General features: G+C 52.0%; 1 protein-coding gene across 2 annotated transcripts in view; it reads right to left on the bottom strand.

Moving 5' to 3' along the window:
* COL26A1 (collagen type XXVI alpha 1 chain) overlaps window positions 1–17,935 on the bottom strand; it is a 148,953-nt gene extending 131,018 nt beyond the window's left edge. Inside the window, exon 1 of one of the 2 annotated variants that reach the window (XM_036408992.2) lies at window positions 17,523–17,935. In XM_036408992.2, the coding sequence (XP_036264885.1) occupies window positions 17,523–17,680 (158 nt within the window). In that variant the 5' untranslated portion in view covers window positions 17,681–17,935. The remainder of the gene's footprint in view (window positions 1–17,522) is intronic. The other variant, XM_036408993.2, reaches the window with a different exon arrangement.
* Between the last annotated feature and the right edge of the window lie 265 nt (window positions 17,936–18,200).

Genomic DNA, 18,200 nt, shown 5'->3' with positions numbered 1-18,200 from the left:
GGAAATATTTGCAAATCATATATTTAATGAAGGGTTAAAATCTAGACTATATAACAGACACCTACAGCTCAATAACAACAAGCCCTAGCCAGTTTGGCTCAGTAGATAGAGCGTCGGCCTGAGGACTGAAGGGTCCCGGGTTCGATTCCAATTAAGGGCACGTGCTTGGGTTGCAGGCTCAATCCCCTGTGGAGAGTGTGCAGGAGGCAGCCAATCAATGATTCTCACTCATCACTGATGTTTGTATCTCTTTATCCCTCTCCCTTCCTCTCTGAAATAAATAAAAATATATTTTTTAAAAAATAACAACAACAAAATCTGATTTTAAAATGGGCAAAGGAGCCCTGGCTAAAGGTGGCCAGTTCGATTCCCGGTCAGGGAACATGTCCAGCTTTCTGGCGTGGTGGGGGAAGGGGGAAGGTGCAGAAGATATCAGATCAATGTTTTGCTCACATGGATGTTTCTCTCTCCCTTTCCCTTCCTCTCTCTCTCTCTCTCTAAAAATCAATTGTTTAAAAATGGGCAAAGGACTTGAGTAGACATTTCTCCAAAGATGATATACAAATTGTCAATAAACACATGAAAAAATGATTAACATTAAGAATCATTGGAAAAATACAAATCAAAACCACAATAAGATACCACTTCACAACCATTAGGATGGCTACTACCCAAGAAAAATCAGAAAATAAGAGTTGGCAAAGATGTAGAGAAACTGGAATGCTTTTGTACTATCTATGGGAATGTAAAATTATGCAGCCTCTATGAAAAACAATATGGTGGTTCCTCAAAAAATTGAAAATAAAATTACCCGATGATCTAGCAATTCCATCTCTGGGTATATATATACCCAAAAGAATTGAAAGCAGGGACTCAAAGAGATAACTGTGCATCCATGTTCACAGCCAGCATTATTCATAATAGCTAGGAGGGACAAGAATGAATGGATAAACAAAATGTGGTCTATACATACAACGGAATATTATTCAGCCTTAACAATTGAAGAAAAAATATTATATGATTCCACTTACATGAAATACCTAGAGTAATCAAATTTCGAGAGACATAGAGTAGAATGTGGCTGCCAGGGGGTGGGGAGGGGAATGGGGTGTTAGCTCTCATGGATACAAAATTTTCTGTTTTGAAAGAAAAAAGACTCTGGAGATGGAAGGTGGTGATGCTTGCACAACAGTGTGAATGTATTTAATACACCGAACTCTGTACACTTAAAAGTGGTTAAGATGGCTGAAACCGGTTTGGCTCAGTGGTAGAGCGACGGTCTGTGGACTGAAAGGTCCCGGGTTCGATTTCAGTCAGGGGCGTGTACATTGGTTGCGGGCACATCCCTGGTAGGGGGTGTGCAAGAGGCAGCTAGTCGATGTTTCTCTCTCATCGACGTTTCTAGCTCTCTATCCCACTCTCCTCCTCTCTGTAAAAATTCTCTCTCATCGACGTTTCTAGCTCTCTATCCCACTCTCCTCCTCTCTGTAAAAAATCAATAAAATATATATATTTTTTTTAAAGTGGTTAAGGCCAAAACCGGTTTGGCTCAGTGGTAGAGTGTCGGTCTGCAGACTAAAAGGTCCCAAGTTCGATTCCGGTCAAGGGCATGTACCTGAGTTGCGGGCACATCCCCAGTAGGAGGTGTGCAAGAGGCAGCTGTCAATGTTTCTCTCTCATCGACCTTTCTAGCTCTCTATATCTCTCCTTTCCTCTCTGTAAAAAATCAATAAAATATATATTTTTTTTAAAAAAAAAAGTGGTTAAGATGGTAAATTTTACATTATGTGTACTTTAACACAATAAAAATAATTAAAAATTTAAAACTTATAAAATGAAATTATAAATGATTCTTTTTAACTTTTCCATATGTCCCAAATGATCTATAATTAAATACTTTTTTCAAAGAAACCTTTTCTGTTTTAAGAAAATGTGTCAGGCTCTTTGACCTAAACATCTGGACTGGCCAGGGAAGCCTGAGCCTCCACCACTCCCAGGCCTGCTGGGCACAGGCTCCCATCAGCTCTCTCTCCCTGACACCAACATTTGGTTTCCATTCCCCACTCCTGGAGATCAGCTCCTGCTGATCTCAGGTCCAACGGAAAGAAAGCAGCTCTTGGGAGGGTCGACTTGCATCCCAAGGGGGTGAATTTGGCTCCATCAGTGGTGAGCTGCCTTGCCCAGGCACCCCCGGGCCTTGGAGCCATCCATCCTGCAGGCTACCCACCCACTGTCAGCAGGGCAGGCGAACTTCCTGGTGCAGTAACCCAAGCTCCTCTCTGCTCCCCACGGGCTCCGTTATTAATCTCAGGGCAGATCCTATGTCCGAAGCTCAGACAGCTGTCCCCACTTGCAGCTGCTCCAGGCCAACAAGCAGACAACTTCCAGCATTACCACCTCCCTGCCAGTGACCGGGCAGAAAACGGCTTTCCTGCCAAACCCCTTGCTCATGCAATTGCCTGGGCCCTCACACCACCACATCGGGGTCCACGGGCCTCCCTGTTCACTCCCTCGTTTGTTCAGGTTCAAACGCATCTCCAGGCTCATGAGCTCCTGAGCGAGTCGGACTTCTCAGACTGGAAAGGAAACACAGAGGTGTCCCAGCTGGTCCTGTTGCAATGGAATCAACAATCAGGGAGTGTTTTAGCCCACACTCTGTGTTTGGCCCTGGCATACATGCGGTGGCAGACAAAGCCATCCAGAATGGGGCATGCAGCCCAGCTGCAGAACAAGAGCAAGAAACAAGAATAAAGCAAGCCAGGACGAGGGGGGGGGGGGGGGGGGCGCGGCAGACACTGGGCCAGGTGCCGCACAATTCAGAATGCGGCACGGCCACATCCAGGGGCCACTGTGCACACTGAATTCCAAGTGCAACACACAGCATTGACTCACACGGCTCACTGATGCTCCTGCAGGAACATGCTTTGATTAGTCCCATCTCACAGATGTGTAAACAGATGCATGTGAACAGTAACTTGCCCACAGCGAGAGGGGGAGCCAAGTTTCTGACGTAAATTTGCCTGATTCCAACATCCTGCATATGAGATCTGGGCTCTCAGGCCCACCCACCACACCCTCGCTTGGCTGAGCCTTTATAAACTTACCCACCCACCTATGCACAGCTGGCGGATGCCCACCCAGCATGAATCTAATTCTGGTTCTATATTGGCAGATAGAGATGATCAAATAGGACAATCCAGGACTCCCAGAAGCGTCCCTGCTGGTGGGTCCCAAGATTCCACGCACTCGTGATTTTGTCCTTCTAGAACATAACTGTGACTCCATCCTAGCTGTGACTCCATCCTAGCTGTCCCTGTGACTCCTCCACATGCACACCCACAGGCATAGAAGGACCAGAGTCAGCCACATGGTCAGCCCTGCATAGAGAGCTAACACCTGGACTAAAATCCAGCTAGCCTCCATCTATAGAAGCACAGCATGTCGGTCTGAAACACTGTTCTCACTCTCAGGAGTGCTTTGGGGCATCTGTGGTTTGGTTGGGGACACTACCTCTCTGAGACACCTGTGTGGAGGGACACAGGTTCATGTGATTGGCTCTGCTAGTCAAGAGGGCCCTTGGTTTTCATTTCAACTGCATTTCCCAGCATAGGACAAGCTGAGTGAGAGAGGAAGGCGCCCACACTCCCTACCCTTAGCTCAGCATTCAGACCCCCTGGAACAGATGCTGGGGAGAAAGAGAAAGACCAAACAGAAACTGACAGCTCATGGTCTAGTCCAGAGCTGTTTTCAGGAAGAATAAGATACTGCTGATGGTGGGAGGAGAAAGGGACGCATGGGTGATAATGGCACAAAATAATTTATCCTCAGGTCACAATAACTGGCCTTACCAAGAGTCTAGAAACCATAGTCCATTATTAGGCTTTTGATTTAATAACTGGGAGGGGAAGGAAGAGGAGGTAGAGGTGATTTCAAAGTCATTTAATGCCAAAAAAATGTCTTATCTATAAACCAAGAAATGAGGCAAAGATATCATCTTTAACCATGTCCTGGACCCACACAACGTGTGCCCCTTTGCAGAGTGGACACAGAGGAAGAGAAGAGGAGAAAAGATGAATACGAATGGGACCAAACCACCATCCACTTTCTAGACTCCCTGGAACCTGTGAATATGTTTTCTTACACGAGAAAAGGGATTTTGCAGCTGTGATTAAATAATGTGTTTTTTTTAAGTTCAAATAAATAAGGATCTTGAAGTGAGGAAATGATCCTGGATTATCTGTCTGGGCCCAACCTACTCACAAAGATCCTTATAAAATGGTGGGCAGAAGGATCAGAGTCAGAGAGAACGGAAATGTTGGAAAGAGAGGTTGAAGGGTGCCTTTCGAATATGAAGGAAGGAGCTATATGTCAAGGAATGCTAGCAGCTTCTAAAAGCTGGAGAAAGCAAGGAAACAGATTCTCCCCTGAAACCTCCAGAAGGATCAGTCCTTTGAATGCCTTTCAGCCCATTTTGGACTTGTTACCTGTAAAACTAAAAGATAATCAATTTGTGTTGTTTTAAGTCACAGAGTGTATGGTCATTTGTTACAGCAGCAATACGAAACTAATACCGCTTACAAAGGGGTTATTCCTTCCCAGGTACTCTGTAATCCAGGCACTCGGCAATAGCCTCGAGATACTGTGCCAAATAAGACAATGGGCTCCCTGCCCCTGCCTTGGGGTAAATAACTAATTATTAATCCATTAATGATAGGATTGACTTGCAGTTATCATGAGCTTCTAAGTCAGAGAGCAAGCTCTGAGGGCGTTTAACAAAGAGTCTTAACTGTACCTTAGGGGCCAGCAAAAGTTTCCCTGAAGGGAAGGTGTGATGTTTAAGCTGATCTCTGAGCTTTGAGCAGAAGTCAGCTGGCCCGAGAGAAAACAAAACTGGTCAAGGCAGGAAGCAGGTTAAAAGACAACCGGGTGGTGAGCAGAGAACCCAGAGAGACCAGCAGAGAACTCCCTCCAGGCCCCTGATGTGGGAGTCTCTCTCACCTGCTCAGCTTCATGCTCAGAGCTCTTGCATGAAGCGTTTCAGGGACTGAGCTAATTATTACCATCATCTGTGGGACCAAAGAGAGGAAAAGCCTGGCAAACCCTTTAGAGGCCCAGAATTTCATCACCCCAGAAATGGGGGGGAAATAGGGGGGGCGGGGTGCCCAGGCAGGCTGAGGCCTCTGAGAGCCAGAGAATCCGAGTGGAATCAGCCCTTGTGGCCAAATCAATCACAAAGAGGCAGGAAGAGGGAAGTGCCGATGTCCTAGATAAGCCTTCCAGGGGAGCAGGAATGGCAAAAATGTCAGATGCCAGAGGCAACTGGCCAACTGGCCGGGCACAGACAGCGGGAGCCAAATCGGAAAGAAACTGCCACCTTCTCTCAAAGGCTTTCCAAGTGCGTCTGGGTGTGTGGCGGGACCTGGCACCGCCAAGGGCCGGCAGGGTGGCAGAATGGGCAGCGGCAGGCCCTGGGACTCCAGAGGCTACCCCCTGGGGGAGAGGAAAGCCTGAGCCTTCACCATGGCTCCGAGCAACGAAGGCCCACAGCTGGGAACTCGGGGGCTTCTCAGCAAATACCACACAGGCCCTGCCCTTCCAGAACCAGGAAGGGCCGGGACCAGACAGACAAAGACATCAAATGCTCGGGCTGTATTCCGAAGCTAGTCACTAGCAGTGGGTGCAAACAACTTAAACACACACACACACACACACACACACACACACACACCCTTCCACAAGGGTGTGGCACCCCCTCCCCACCTTGTTCAGAAAGGTAAAAGTGGGGTGAGGGAGCTATAAAGCAGGGCCCTCATCCAGTGAGCAGGAACCGCTGAGTAATAATTAGTCTGCATATTTAACCCGTTTCCTCATTTAATCTCAGCCCAATCCTATCAGTTTCGTGTTACTCCAGAGGCACCGAGTCAATGGAGGGAAGTCCGGCTCGACAGGCTGGCTGCAGGAGGCCCGCCAGAAGGAGTACTTGGGGTTCCCTTGGCTGTCATACCCCCTGGGACAGGGAACCCCTCAGATCTCCTTGGCCCCTGGCCTCCCTGTGGGCATCTCAGAGCCTCTAGAGCAGGGGTCTTCAAACTTCTCTCATTATGAGAATCACCTGGTGGAGGTGTTAAAACACAGATTCCTGATAGCACTTCTTATAGTTGAGATCTGGGAATCTGTGTTTTAACAGCTCCACCAGGTGATTCTCATAATGAGAGAAGTTTGAAGACCCCTGCTCTAGAGTCTAGACCACATGTGTCAAACACAAGGCCCGCGGGCCAAATCCGTCCCGCCAGGCCTTGCAATGTGGCCCGCACCGCGCTGTCATCACTGCACTCCGCTGCGTTTCCATCACAATGACAGTTTATGACTGTTCAGTAAACCATTCGGCCCGCGATTTAGGCTGGATTTTAGATTTTGGCCCCTTCTCTGATTGAGTTCGACACCCCTAGTCTAGACCCTCTAACCTGCTCCCCAGTCAAATTCTGGGGCGACCCTTGGTGCTCACCCCCCAGTGGCTGTGGTTCCACTGGAAGATAGACTGCCCCCACCCTTCACTCGAAGTTTTGAAAACCTGAGCAGGGATTCAGAAAAGTCAACAGGAACCCAGATTCTGTATTTCTCTGGCTCCCCCAAAGCACCTGGTGGGCAACTGCAGGGCGGGGTTGGAAATGACCCGGGGGAGAGCGCGAGAGCTTGGGACCGGCCCCTGCAGGGCAAAGGCCCTGTGGTGGCTGAGGTGTTTAACCTTGACCCACTAGGCCACGCTTCCCAGAGCCTTGTCTAGAACAGTGGTTGGCAAACTCATTAGTCAGCAGAGCCAAATATCAACGGTACAACGACTGAAATTTCTTTTGAGAGACAAATGTTTTAAACTTAAACTTCTTCTAACGCCACTTCTTCAAACTAGACTCGCCCAGGCCATGGTATTTTGTGGAAGAGCCACACTCCCGGGGCCAAAGAGCCGCATGTGGCTCGCGAGCCGCAGTCTGCCGACCATGGGTCTAGAACACCACCTTCCTGAAACACCCCTTGAAAAGGATCTGGGGGCCTTCGGTGGCTGTGAAGTGCCCCATTTCCCAAGCTTTGCAAGGCCCATCAAGCACACTGACCATCCTAGGAAAGTTTTTATCATTTCACACGGCTGCAGAGTGTTTACTATTTATTGTTCTAAGAGCACTTCATTAACAGTAACTCTCTGAAGCCCCAGAATGACCTGATGACGTAAATACCCCATCGGTCACCCCATTTCATAGATGGGGACACTGAGGCCCTGAGCGGTCCGGTGACTCGGTCCGGTGAGCAGGGCCCTGGACCCAGGAAGCCTGGCTGCAGAGCTGCTCTTCACGAAGGAAACCCTTGAACTTGGTTCACAAGCTTCTTCTCCTAAGTCCCATTAACACCTGAGGGAACACGCTCCGGACGTGGTCCGGGGAGGCGGGAGCTGGCAGAGGTCAGCAGGCAGCCTGGTCAGCTCTGATCTTTGCAGATCACCCTGGAGGCAGCGGGGGGCTGGGGGGTTAAGGGGGGCAGACAGCAAGACGCAGGCGGTGGGAGCCCACACCTCTCTCTCTGAGTGTTACAGAATTAGCCTGGATGCGGTCCAGCTCCTTTCAAGGTGGTCTCACACAGGCCCCCAAAGAGAAGCAGCTAGACCCTGGCTGCTGGGAGGCAAGAAGGGGAAGACCAGACAAGAGAGCCTGGGACCCCGGGCTCCTGGGAGAGAACAGGGTGGTGCCGAGTGTCTGCTCCCATAGGCTCGGCGGCAGGATCCCCGAAAATCCTCTCACAGTTAGTTATTGTTGCTCTGTTCCCCCGCCCCGGGCGGAGCTGGTCGGGGTCCAGCTCACACACTCTCGAAGCGGCAATGAAGTGTCGGACCAGTGCAAGCCAAGAGAAGCCTGGAGTGGTGTTCGTATTGCCATAGGGATTGTTTCTCTGGGAATGGGTTTTAAAATAACAGACAAGCTGGGGTGGGGGAGAGGGGAGAGAGAGAGAGAGATGAAGGGAGAGGAGATTCAGAAAACCGTGGGGCCTTAGGAAAAGGCCAGTCCGTGTGATTTTTAGGAAAACTCCCCTTTGTCCTACTTCAAAGGAAAAAAACACACAGAAATCCCTAACGCTGGTGACTCCCAGGCTCCTCTTAGCGTGGCTTCCCTGGCTGTCCTGGTGGGGACAAGGCACAGACAAGGACCTCCCTCCAGGACCCCTCAGGGCAACAGGCCTGAATGGGGCAGAGGCCACGACTTCAGTTTCCCAGGGGAGAGAAAGCAAGGCATTTGTTCCTTCCTTCATTCATTCATTCAATACGCAGCGGCAGAATACCTGATTGTGCAAGCCGGGGGCTAGATATTAAAATTAGGCTACAAGACCCCATGAAGGAAAAACACAAGCATTTTACAAAAACACGGGGTGAGTGGATGCCATGCTGTTCTGCCTTTTCAAAGCTGAGAAGCACTGCAGAGTCTTACAGGGTTCCAAGGAGCAAAGCAGCTGGCCCCCAGGACCCCCATCCCCCCCAGCACTGAGGAGGGACAGAAGCTCCAGTCTGCAACCTGGCCCTGCCCATCCCAGTCCACTGGGCCAGGTGCTGCCTGAGCCTCCTCTCCCCGCGGCCCCACCCCCACTGCCTCTGCCCACTTCAGGTCTCCCACACTGTTAGCTCACTACCCCGATCTGGCTCTTCTTCTTTGCCCCATCTCCTTCCCCCCACCCCCCACCCCCCAGCAAAGCTGGCACTGACCTGCTATAATCCTGGCTCATATAAAGCCCAAGCTCCTTAGGGTGGCAGAAGGGGCTTTGCCTGCAGGCTCCAAAGGTCTAGTCTGCCCTGCCCCCACCCTGTCTGCCTACAGCCCATGGCCCAGTCACTCTTTTTTTCTTTTTCGAGAAACATCCATTTGTTGTTCCACTTATTTTTTTTTATTTTTTTAATATATTTTATTGATTTTTTTATAAAGAGGAATAGAGAGTTAGAAACATCGATAAGAGAGAATCATCGATCAGCTGCCTCTTGCACACCCCCTACTGGGGATGTGCCCGCAACAAAGGTACATGCCCTTGACTGGAATCGAACCCGGGACCTTTCAGTCCGCAGACAGACGCTCTATCCACTGAGCCAAACCGGTTTTGGCTGTTGTTCCACTTATTTATGCATTCATTAGTTGATTTTTTATAGTGCCCTGACCGGAGATGGCGTTATCAGGACAAGGCTCTAACTACTGAGCTACCTGGCCAGGGCCCATGGTCCAGTCGTTCTGAGCTCAACTGCACTAACCACAGGTCAGGCACCATCGTACCTCCCAGCCCTTACCTGGTATGCTGTCTGTCCAAAATGCTCTCCCCAGTCACTGTTGAGAGCAGCCCGCTTATCCTACAAGACCTACTTAAACATGCCTCCTGTGGGAGTCCCTGGCATATAGCCCAATCCACTAGGCCAGTGTTTCCCAAAGTATGGAGTCTGGAACACCACCCGTGACTTCCCATGTTGTGAAACCTCCTAGCTTCCCAATCTTTGCAAGGCACATTAGCACTCTGCATATCACTAGTCCTAATAGTGTTGACTACATGTTTTCCTAAGCACTCTGTTAACTTATTTAATTCCTAGGGCAGGGATCTGCAAACTGCGGAGCTGTGGTTTGCAGCTCTGTTGACTAATGAGTTTGCCGACCACTGCCCTAGGACAGTGGTCGGCAAACCGCGGCTCACGAGCCACATGCAGCTCTTTGGCCCCTTGAGAGTGGCTCTTCCACAAAATACCACATGCAGGCGCGCACATGCAGTGCGATTGAAGGAGTACCCTAATTAAGTTAATAACAATGAACCTACCTATATAGTTTAAGTTTTAAAAATTTGGCTCTTGCCGGGACCGGTTTGGCTCAGTGGATAGAGCGTCAGCCTGCGGATTGAAAGGTCCCGGGTTCGATTCCGGTCAAGGGCATGTACCTTGGTTGCGGGCACATCCCCAGTGGGGGGTGTGCAAGAGGCAGCTGATCGATGATTCTCTCTCATCGATGTTTCTAACTCTCTATCCCTCTCTCTTCCACTCTGTGAAAAATCAATAAAATATATTAAATTTTTTAAAAAATGGCTCTCAATTATTGTACTGTTGATATTTGGCTCTGTTGACTAATGAGTTTGCCGACCACTGCCCTAGGACAATTTTATGAAGTCAATACTATGACCAACCCCCATTTTGCAGAGGAGAAAACTGAGGTACAAAGACATCCAAACTCACGCAAACCCTAACTGTCCTGAACAAGTAATTGCCTCCCTGCCCCTTGCCTGCCCACCCCACCTCATACACATCCGTGTCACGTCAACTTCCACACTGGTTCACGCATCTGCCTTCCCCAACCAGTCTCTGACCTAATCCAGGGCAGAGGCTGGGTCTGAATTCTCAGTCCTCTCACCACCCCCAGTGCCACGTACCCAGCAGGCCATAGGGCAGTGGCCCTGCCCTGCCGACGGAGTCCCCCGCTCCGGCCTGCCTACTGTGGGTCGGGTGAAGGGTGGGTGGGTGGGTGGTTAAATGCCCGGCCGGGATAAGCGCACATTCCCAAGAGGCCGGTAAGGGTGGTGCGCAGTGGAGGCTCATGCATTCATGCCTCAGGTGGGCTGGGCAGGGCCAGGCTGGGCATAAACAGGTGGGAGAAATGGTCCACCCTCGGGGGAGGGAAGCGGGAAGTGAGTCCTCAGTGCCCGCACCACAAACAACCGCAGGCACTAGAGGCTCGGGGAGCTGCCCACAGAGGTGGACAGAGCAGGGCTCCCACGACTTCCTGAAGGAAGGCTGCCCGGGCGAGGGTGGAGCCAGGCATGGGAGAGGCGTTCGGGGTGAGGAAGGGGCCCACCCGGCAGCTTAGATCCACTGACACAACAAAAAGGCTGCAGGGTCAGACGGAGTCCGGAGGGCCCAGCGAGGGAACCGAAGAGACCCCTGCGCTCCCCCGGGAGTGGGGTCGCCCCCTCCAGGTCCGAACCCCGAAGGGCTGTGGAATCAATCGTCTGAGTCTTGGCAAGCACTTCTTTTATGAACTAGACAGACCGCAATAAAGAAGGGAGTACCGCATGTGGGAACAGTAAGCACTACTTTGTGAAACTTGTTTCAGATGTGGACGTGTGCCTGCGCGGGCAGGCGTGCTCAGTCCCCATATAAAGGGTATTTCTTGTGATGGGTCACGAGGAAAGAATCTCAAGCTGCTCCGTCCCCCAGGCAGTGCTTCCTGTACCTGGCTGCCCCAGACAGCACCTAGGAGGCCCTTAAACACCTCTCTGGGCCCTGGACTTCCCGCATCATGGAGAGGCCGGACAGCCCTTTCTTTGTCTCCCCAGGGACCCTGACGAGTCCGCCAGCGCTCTGCTGTTGGGGGTGCTGCTCCTAACGCAGGGGAACAAGACCGGCTCAGAAACCTGTGGAGCACAAATGCAGGCCTCTCGTTTGAAAAGCTGGGGAAATGTGCCGTTAAAAGTACTAAACCAGCCCTAACCGGTTTGGCTCATGGAAAGAGCGTCGGCTTGGGGACTAAAGGGCCCCGGGTTAGATTCCGGTCAAGGGCACGTACTTGCGGGCATATCCTCAGTAGGGGGTGTGCAAGAGGCAGCTGATCGATGACTCTCTCTCATTGATGTTTCTAACTCTATCTCTCTCCCTTCTTCTCTGTACAAAAATCAATAAAATATATATATTTAAAAAAAAAAAAAAAAAAGTACTAAACCAGCCCTGACCGGTTTGGCTCAATAGAAAGAGCGTCGGCCTGTGGACTAAAGGGTCCCAGGTTTGATTCCGGTCAAGGGCATGTACTTTGGTTGCATGCACATCCCTAGTAGGGGGGGTGCAGGAGGCAGCTGGTTGATGTTTCTCTCTCATTGATGTTTCTAGCTCTCTATCCCTCTCTCTTCCTCTCTATAAAAAATCAATAAAAATATATATATTTTTTAAATGCAGCTCCTAGGAACACCTGCTGAAGGGGATGTAAAATGACAGAACTCCTCCAGGGGGTGATTGGACACTAACAGAATTATGTATGCATTTACCTTTCCCACCCACTTTTTAAAAAATGTACCCTAAAGATGCATTTGGAAAAATATGAAATGAATAATGCACGATAGCATACAATGCAGCATTCCATGTGACACAAAAGGCTAAAACTGCCTCTCAGTCGGGCGCGAGCTGAACAACCTGTGGTCATTCACAGCCCACAGGACGACGGAGCTGGCAAATGAACGCTGAGACATGAAAAGTTGTGGAGTGGATGGTGCTGATGGTTACAAAACTATTGAATATGTTTAGTACCACTTACCTGTACACGGAAAGGTGAGTAAGATGGTAAATTATGAGGTGGTGGGCCACCAAAGGGTTTTAACCAGGGGAGAGGCCGCTGTGGCACTGAGAAAGGTCCGTTCAACGGGCAGCAGCATGGAGAAGGAAGACAGGTCTTTACAGACTCTAACAGGCCCCTCAGACAGAGGCTAAGCTGGCACTGCTGGTGAGCAATGGCTTTGCTAAAACAACCTGAGAGCTCTCCTGCCCCTCGGCAGAAAGCTAGAGGGCCTTCTGGCGGACCAAGGGGGGGCGGGGGGGAGACGGAGGGGAGACACCTCTCTAGGCAGCTGGGAGAGAAGGCCAAGAGGCCAGGAAGTTGAGGGTGTCAGCAAGATCCAGGCTGGACTGGAAAGGCCATGAAGATAGGACTGGCTGACAGACCAAAGAAGAAGGAATGAGCAAAGATGGGGATTAGCCATGTGAGGGAGGGAGGGAGAGATGAGGACGAAAAGACATGAGTTCAGAGTTTAAGATATTGAGGTATGAGGTTCCTGCCAGGGAGCAAGAGCAAGTGGAGGCCAAGGAAAGGGGCTAAGGAGGAGGGAAGAGGGGAGGGACATCTAGAAGCATGACACCGGGTATTGGTGAGCCACACACCTGAACTTCTGGGTGTCCAAAATAATGGTGGAACGGGGAGTGGTAGAGGAGTAGGCAGCCCTACAGGGTGTGGTGAGAATGACAGGTTCATGCAGATAAAGGACAGGGTGAAACCAGCCCTCACCTGGTGAGGGTTCAAGAGAAACTGCCACTTATCCATTAGTATCAGCATCATGGAAGGCGTGGCTTGGAGTGAGAGCACACCTGGATGACCCGCAGGTAGCCAGGCTGGAGGGGGAGGAGTGGCCTGCAGCCAAGGGGGCCCAGGGTGGCTGTGTGCGCTGGAGAAGGGCTTGCACTTGTGGCCACAGAGCTTGGACTCTTCTGCTCACCGTGAGGAAGGATGAAGGGTGAGGGCCAAAGGGAATGAGGCCAGATCTGCATTGTGCAAGCCCAGCATGTGTGTGCCCCTTCCTGCTCTGCACACCTTCTGCACAAGCCCTCCCAGCAAGCCTCATACCCCGAACCCTGGCCTCCATGGGGTACTCATCCGACAGACTAGGGCTCAAGGAGGTTAAGAAACGCGTGCAAGTTCACATTATTAATTAGGGGCCGAGCCGGAAGCCCCCACCCCACTGCGGTAAGAGAAGCAGTGACCCTTAGACCTACACTTGGAGGACCCTGCTCTGGCCTCCTCTCGCTGTGCTCCTCCTGTGAAATGATGAGTCTGTGGGGCCAAGAGGAAACAACTACCCAATCCCCTGCCTCCTTCTACCCAGCTCTGGGGGCTCAGGTTCCCTGGCCAAGTGGCCCAAACCCAAAGCCAGGGCCATTTTTCCCAGGCCAACCTTCAAGGGCAGACCCCACAGACAGTGTGCCCACTTCTAGTCTAAGGGGTGTGGACTGAAGTTGGACATGCATGTGCATCACCCTCACGCATGTGCATAATCCTCACGGCGTGAGAGGAATCCAGGGCAGCCCTCCGCCTGCAGACACCTTCCAGAGCAGAATTCCAAGGCAGTAAGAATTCCTCATATGCATCTGCCTTCCAGGTCACTGTGAAGGTATATTCTGGAGGACAGAACTTACTTAATCTACTAATTTAACCATCATTCGCTTGACTCATAGCCTATTTAGCCCTACTGTATGTAACTTCCATTTGTCCTCGGGCCTCTGTATAGCAGTCAGTGGTTTGTGGAATGAGTGCCATTTTTCAGGGCCAAGAGGAAGCAACCATCCAATCCCCTGCCTCCTTCTAGACCCAGCTCTGGAAAGCAAAAGGAAGCACTGTCCTTTGTCCCCCGGCCCACAAACCTGCTCTCTGGGCGTGTTCATTCCCTCCTCTGCTGAATCCGGCAGGTCCCACAGCTCCCCTGATTTCTCTTAGTCGGAAGAGCACTCTCTAAGAAGTAATATTAAACCTTCCTCTTTTATCTAAATTAAAACTTCTCCCCCTCCAGCTGGGAGATGTGCACCGCGAAGGGGGTGCAGGCCCTTCTTTGGTCTTACCCCTTGTGTCCTGAGCCCTGGTCGCCTGCTGCTGTTTGGCCCCTTTCGGGTTAGATATAGAGATGAGGAGACAACAGACAAGACCCTTAATAAACATCTGTAGGAGCGGGGGAGGGGAGGAGTGAGGTTTGAAGGCTTTAAATAGTGTCACAAGTGTACTGTCTTTTCTAGGGTAAATGGAAGAACTGGGGCACGGGGGCAGGGAGTTGGAGTGGGGGGTGGAGGGAAACTCAGTCCTTAGTGCAGGCCTCCAGGCAAATTAATGTTGCATTACCCTGCAGCTTTTCTTTGGGATCTGAACAGCTCTGCAAGATTTTTATTATTATTATTACTACTTCATTTTCAAGAGAGAGAAAGAGACACATGGGTGTGAGTGGAATATCGATGCGCTACCTCCTGCACACACACCCCACAAGAGCTAGAGCCCAACCTGGGAATCAAAGCGCCAGCCTTATGGTGCACAGGCCGATACTCAACCAGCAGAGCCACACCAGCCAGGGCCAGCTCTGCAAGGTTCTACTGGAAACAGCCCTCTGAGGAACTGGGGTCCTCTTTGCCAACATAGCTTAAACAAAGAGCTTCTGATGGAGATCAACAGAGCCCCCAAACACATTTCAGACCCAGACTCCTGGCCAGGAGGGCAGACACATTCAGAGAGAGAGAAAGGACGTACAAAAATCAGATTCCAACAGGAACAATATCATGAAAGGAAGGCTATCTGTCAAAAACAGCTCTGCTGCTTTGCCTGCCAACTGAGACCAAGCCACTATAGCACACGTACAAAGCCAAAGCTGTGAAGGGCACCATGCCAAACACTGTCCCCAAGCCGTGTGCTTCTGGAGCTCTTGAATTTCAAGGGCATGGGCCACCTGTGGCTGATAGCTCAGGCCTGCAATGCCCACTGGCTCTGTGAGGAAGGGCTCAGTTATGCTCTGGAGCATCAACCTGAAGCACTGGAACCTGCCCCAAGCCTCCCTCACACCTCCTTTCAGAGTGCATATTCCACGCTGAGGGGCTGGGGTTTTCCTTCCCACATTTTTTAATTACAAAAGCAATGCATGAATATCTGCTCCTTGCAACACATGCAAATTCATCCAGATCCTCCCTGAACCTAATTATACTTTCTCCCTGCTCCCAATCTGATGGAAAGAGTTCTGGAAGACAGCCACATTTGTTTGCATCTCTCTCTCATTCTTTCTTTCTTTCTTTGAATTCTCACCCGAGGATATTTTTCTATTGATTTTTAGAGAGTGTGGAAGGGAAGGGGGAGACAGAGAAAGAGAGAAATATACCGATGTGCCCTTGACTGGAATCGAACCCATAACTCTTTAGTCCTGGGGCTGATGCTCACTCCACTAAGCCAAACCGGCTAGGGCCTTTGGGGGGGGGGGGGTCTCTTTTTATTTAAGCTAAAGCAATCCCTCCCACATTTCTGCAAAAGTCCTCATGTCCCAGCCCACCAAACACCAGAATTGCATTTTCAGTCATTCACTGCCTTCATGGACATCACTTCAGCTCCTTTCAGAGTGCATATTCCAAGCTGCAGGGGCTGGGTTTTCCTTCCCACATTTTTTAATTACAAAAACAATGCACGAATATCCGCTCCTTGCAACACATGCAAACAAGACACAGGCAGAGGGGGAGAATGGGAGTTCTCTTTTACTCTCTCCCCTCCCATCCCCAGTTCCAGGTCTCTCCATATAGGTAACCATGGAAAATGGTTTCTTATAACCCTATTTTGTCCAGGCACTTATATACCTAGACAGAAATCAGAGTGTTTTTGTGTGTGTTACTTTTCGTAAATGAGATCATGCTATCCATATCATTCTGCAACTTGAAAAGCTTACTTTTCAGACTATTCTCTCATATGGAATTGTGCGGAGGCCACACTGCTGAGGGTGTTTGGAGACTAGAAGCTTTGGGTAAGTATTTCCAAACAGAACGGGGAGGAAATAAAAGTCCGTGCAAAGTTTTCCAGAAGCACTCTTATAAGCTTTTCTGGGTCTCGCCTTATCCAGCCAGTAAGTGTGTGTTCTTCCCAGCACAAAACATCCCTGTCTCCTTCCTATAAGGCATTGCCAGAATTCAACTTGGTCGCCCTCCCAGGTTTGGTAACTACAAGGAGGAAAGATATGGGGTCTGTCTCTCCCCTTCCTCCATAGCAACAAGGCAGGACGGTGCCGCAAAGCACGGGTTTGGAGAAAGCAGACAGGAGGTCGGTCCTGACTCGCCAATGGACTGGGACTTCTCTCTTGGCCTCCATTTCCTCCGTTACAGGAAAGGTAATAATCTAGTAGTTAAAACGCTGGAGTGGTTTTATATTCAAAAGAGATGGGTGGTACGAATGCAGGTTGTGTGTTCTGGAGAACCACAGCCGTGTGAACCGTAATGACTCTTAAACGCGGGGGGGGGGGGGGGGGGGGGGGCTCATGCCGAGTGAATTGCTCAGAGGAGGCGTTTTGGCAGCTTCACCAGCGTGCCGCCGCGTTTTCTGGGGGAAATGCAGCCCCGGGGAGAGGAGAGTGGCCAGGGCGCCCCCTGCCGGCGGAGGAGGAGGCCGCCGCGCTCCGGGCGCCGTGGCTCCGGGACCGGCTCCCCGGATCCACCGCGGTCCGAGCAGGTTACCGTCTCTAGGTGGCGGAGAAGCCGCCGCCGAGGTTGCTTCACGGCCCCGGCCCCAGCCCCTCTCCGGCGTCCCGGGCGGCCGGCGGGAGAGGCGGGGACGCGGACGCACGGCCTCGGCCACCGGGAACCTGCTGCCCAACACAAAGCCGGGCCGCGCAGGTGAGCGGCGGCGCCACGTGAGCCGACGGCCCCCGGGGACAGAGCACCCAACCCCCTGCCGCAGGGTCAGCCACCTCCGCTCGCAGCCGGCAGCCCGAGGCGAGAAGGTTGGGAGAGCAAAGGAGGGGGTGGGCCCCGCACCTCCAGCCCCTCGGCCCCGCGCCCCCAGACCCCCCTGTCCTCATCCCCAGACACTGACCACCCCACGACCTCAGCCCCGGCACCAACGCCCGGCGCCCCATAGGCCCCACTACTGTCCTTATCCCCAGCCCCCCGACACCCCGAAGTCCCCAGCCCCCCGTGCTCGACCGCCCCGAACCCCCAGCCTCCTGCGGCCCGTGCCGCCAGGCCCCGCCGGCCTCCCACTCACCGGCGGCCCCCGTAGCCGCTGCCCGGGGAGCCGGCGCCCGGCTCGGGGTAGCCGTGCTGCTGCAGGGCTGCGGCCGGGAAGGGGTAGAGGAAGCCGGTGGCCAGCGCCGACCCGCAGAGGCAGCAGCACGCCCAGGGCAGGAGGAGGGCCAGCTGCATCCTGCGGGCTGCCTACGGGGACCCGGAGCCCCCGGCGCGGGAACGGAGGGGAGCGCCCCGGCGGCGGCGGGACCAGACCTGCTGCCCCCGCCCGGAGAAGAGCGAGCGAGCCAGCCGGCGAGCCCGGGTCCGAGCTGAAAGAGTCTGGGGGGCGCCCACGCCTCTCCGGGGCCGCCTTTTCAAATTCGGCGAGGTGGGCTCTGCTCCGTCAAAGGGGGCGTGGGGCTTTCCCGTTAACTCTCGGCGTTCCGGGGCCGAGGCGGTGGCAGTGGCCGCAGAACTGAAGTTCTAACTCCGTTGGGGGTCCCAGAAGCCGTGAGTCCTGGAAACCAGACCTTGGCGTAGGTCCAGTCACACACACACACACACACACACACACACACACACACTTAGAACCTTCCCAACCAAACCCTCTTCGGATCCGCAACACTCCTTGCCTGGCAATTTCACTTGGCAAGGTTATTTAAATCCCCCACAACACTGCTATCCTATTAGGTTCTCTCCATTTTTCAGAGGTGAA

The sequence above is a fragment of the Pipistrellus kuhlii genome, unplaced genomic scaffold (genome assembly GCF_014108245.1).
Source record: "Pipistrellus kuhlii isolate mPipKuh1 unplaced genomic scaffold, mPipKuh1.p scaffold_m20_p_4, whole genome shotgun sequence".
NCBI classification, from domain to species: domain Eukaryota; kingdom Metazoa; phylum Chordata; class Mammalia; order Chiroptera; family Vespertilionidae; genus Pipistrellus; species Pipistrellus kuhlii.
Note: the sequence above shows the minus strand (reverse complement) of the source record. Positions and strands in the feature narration are given on the sequence as shown.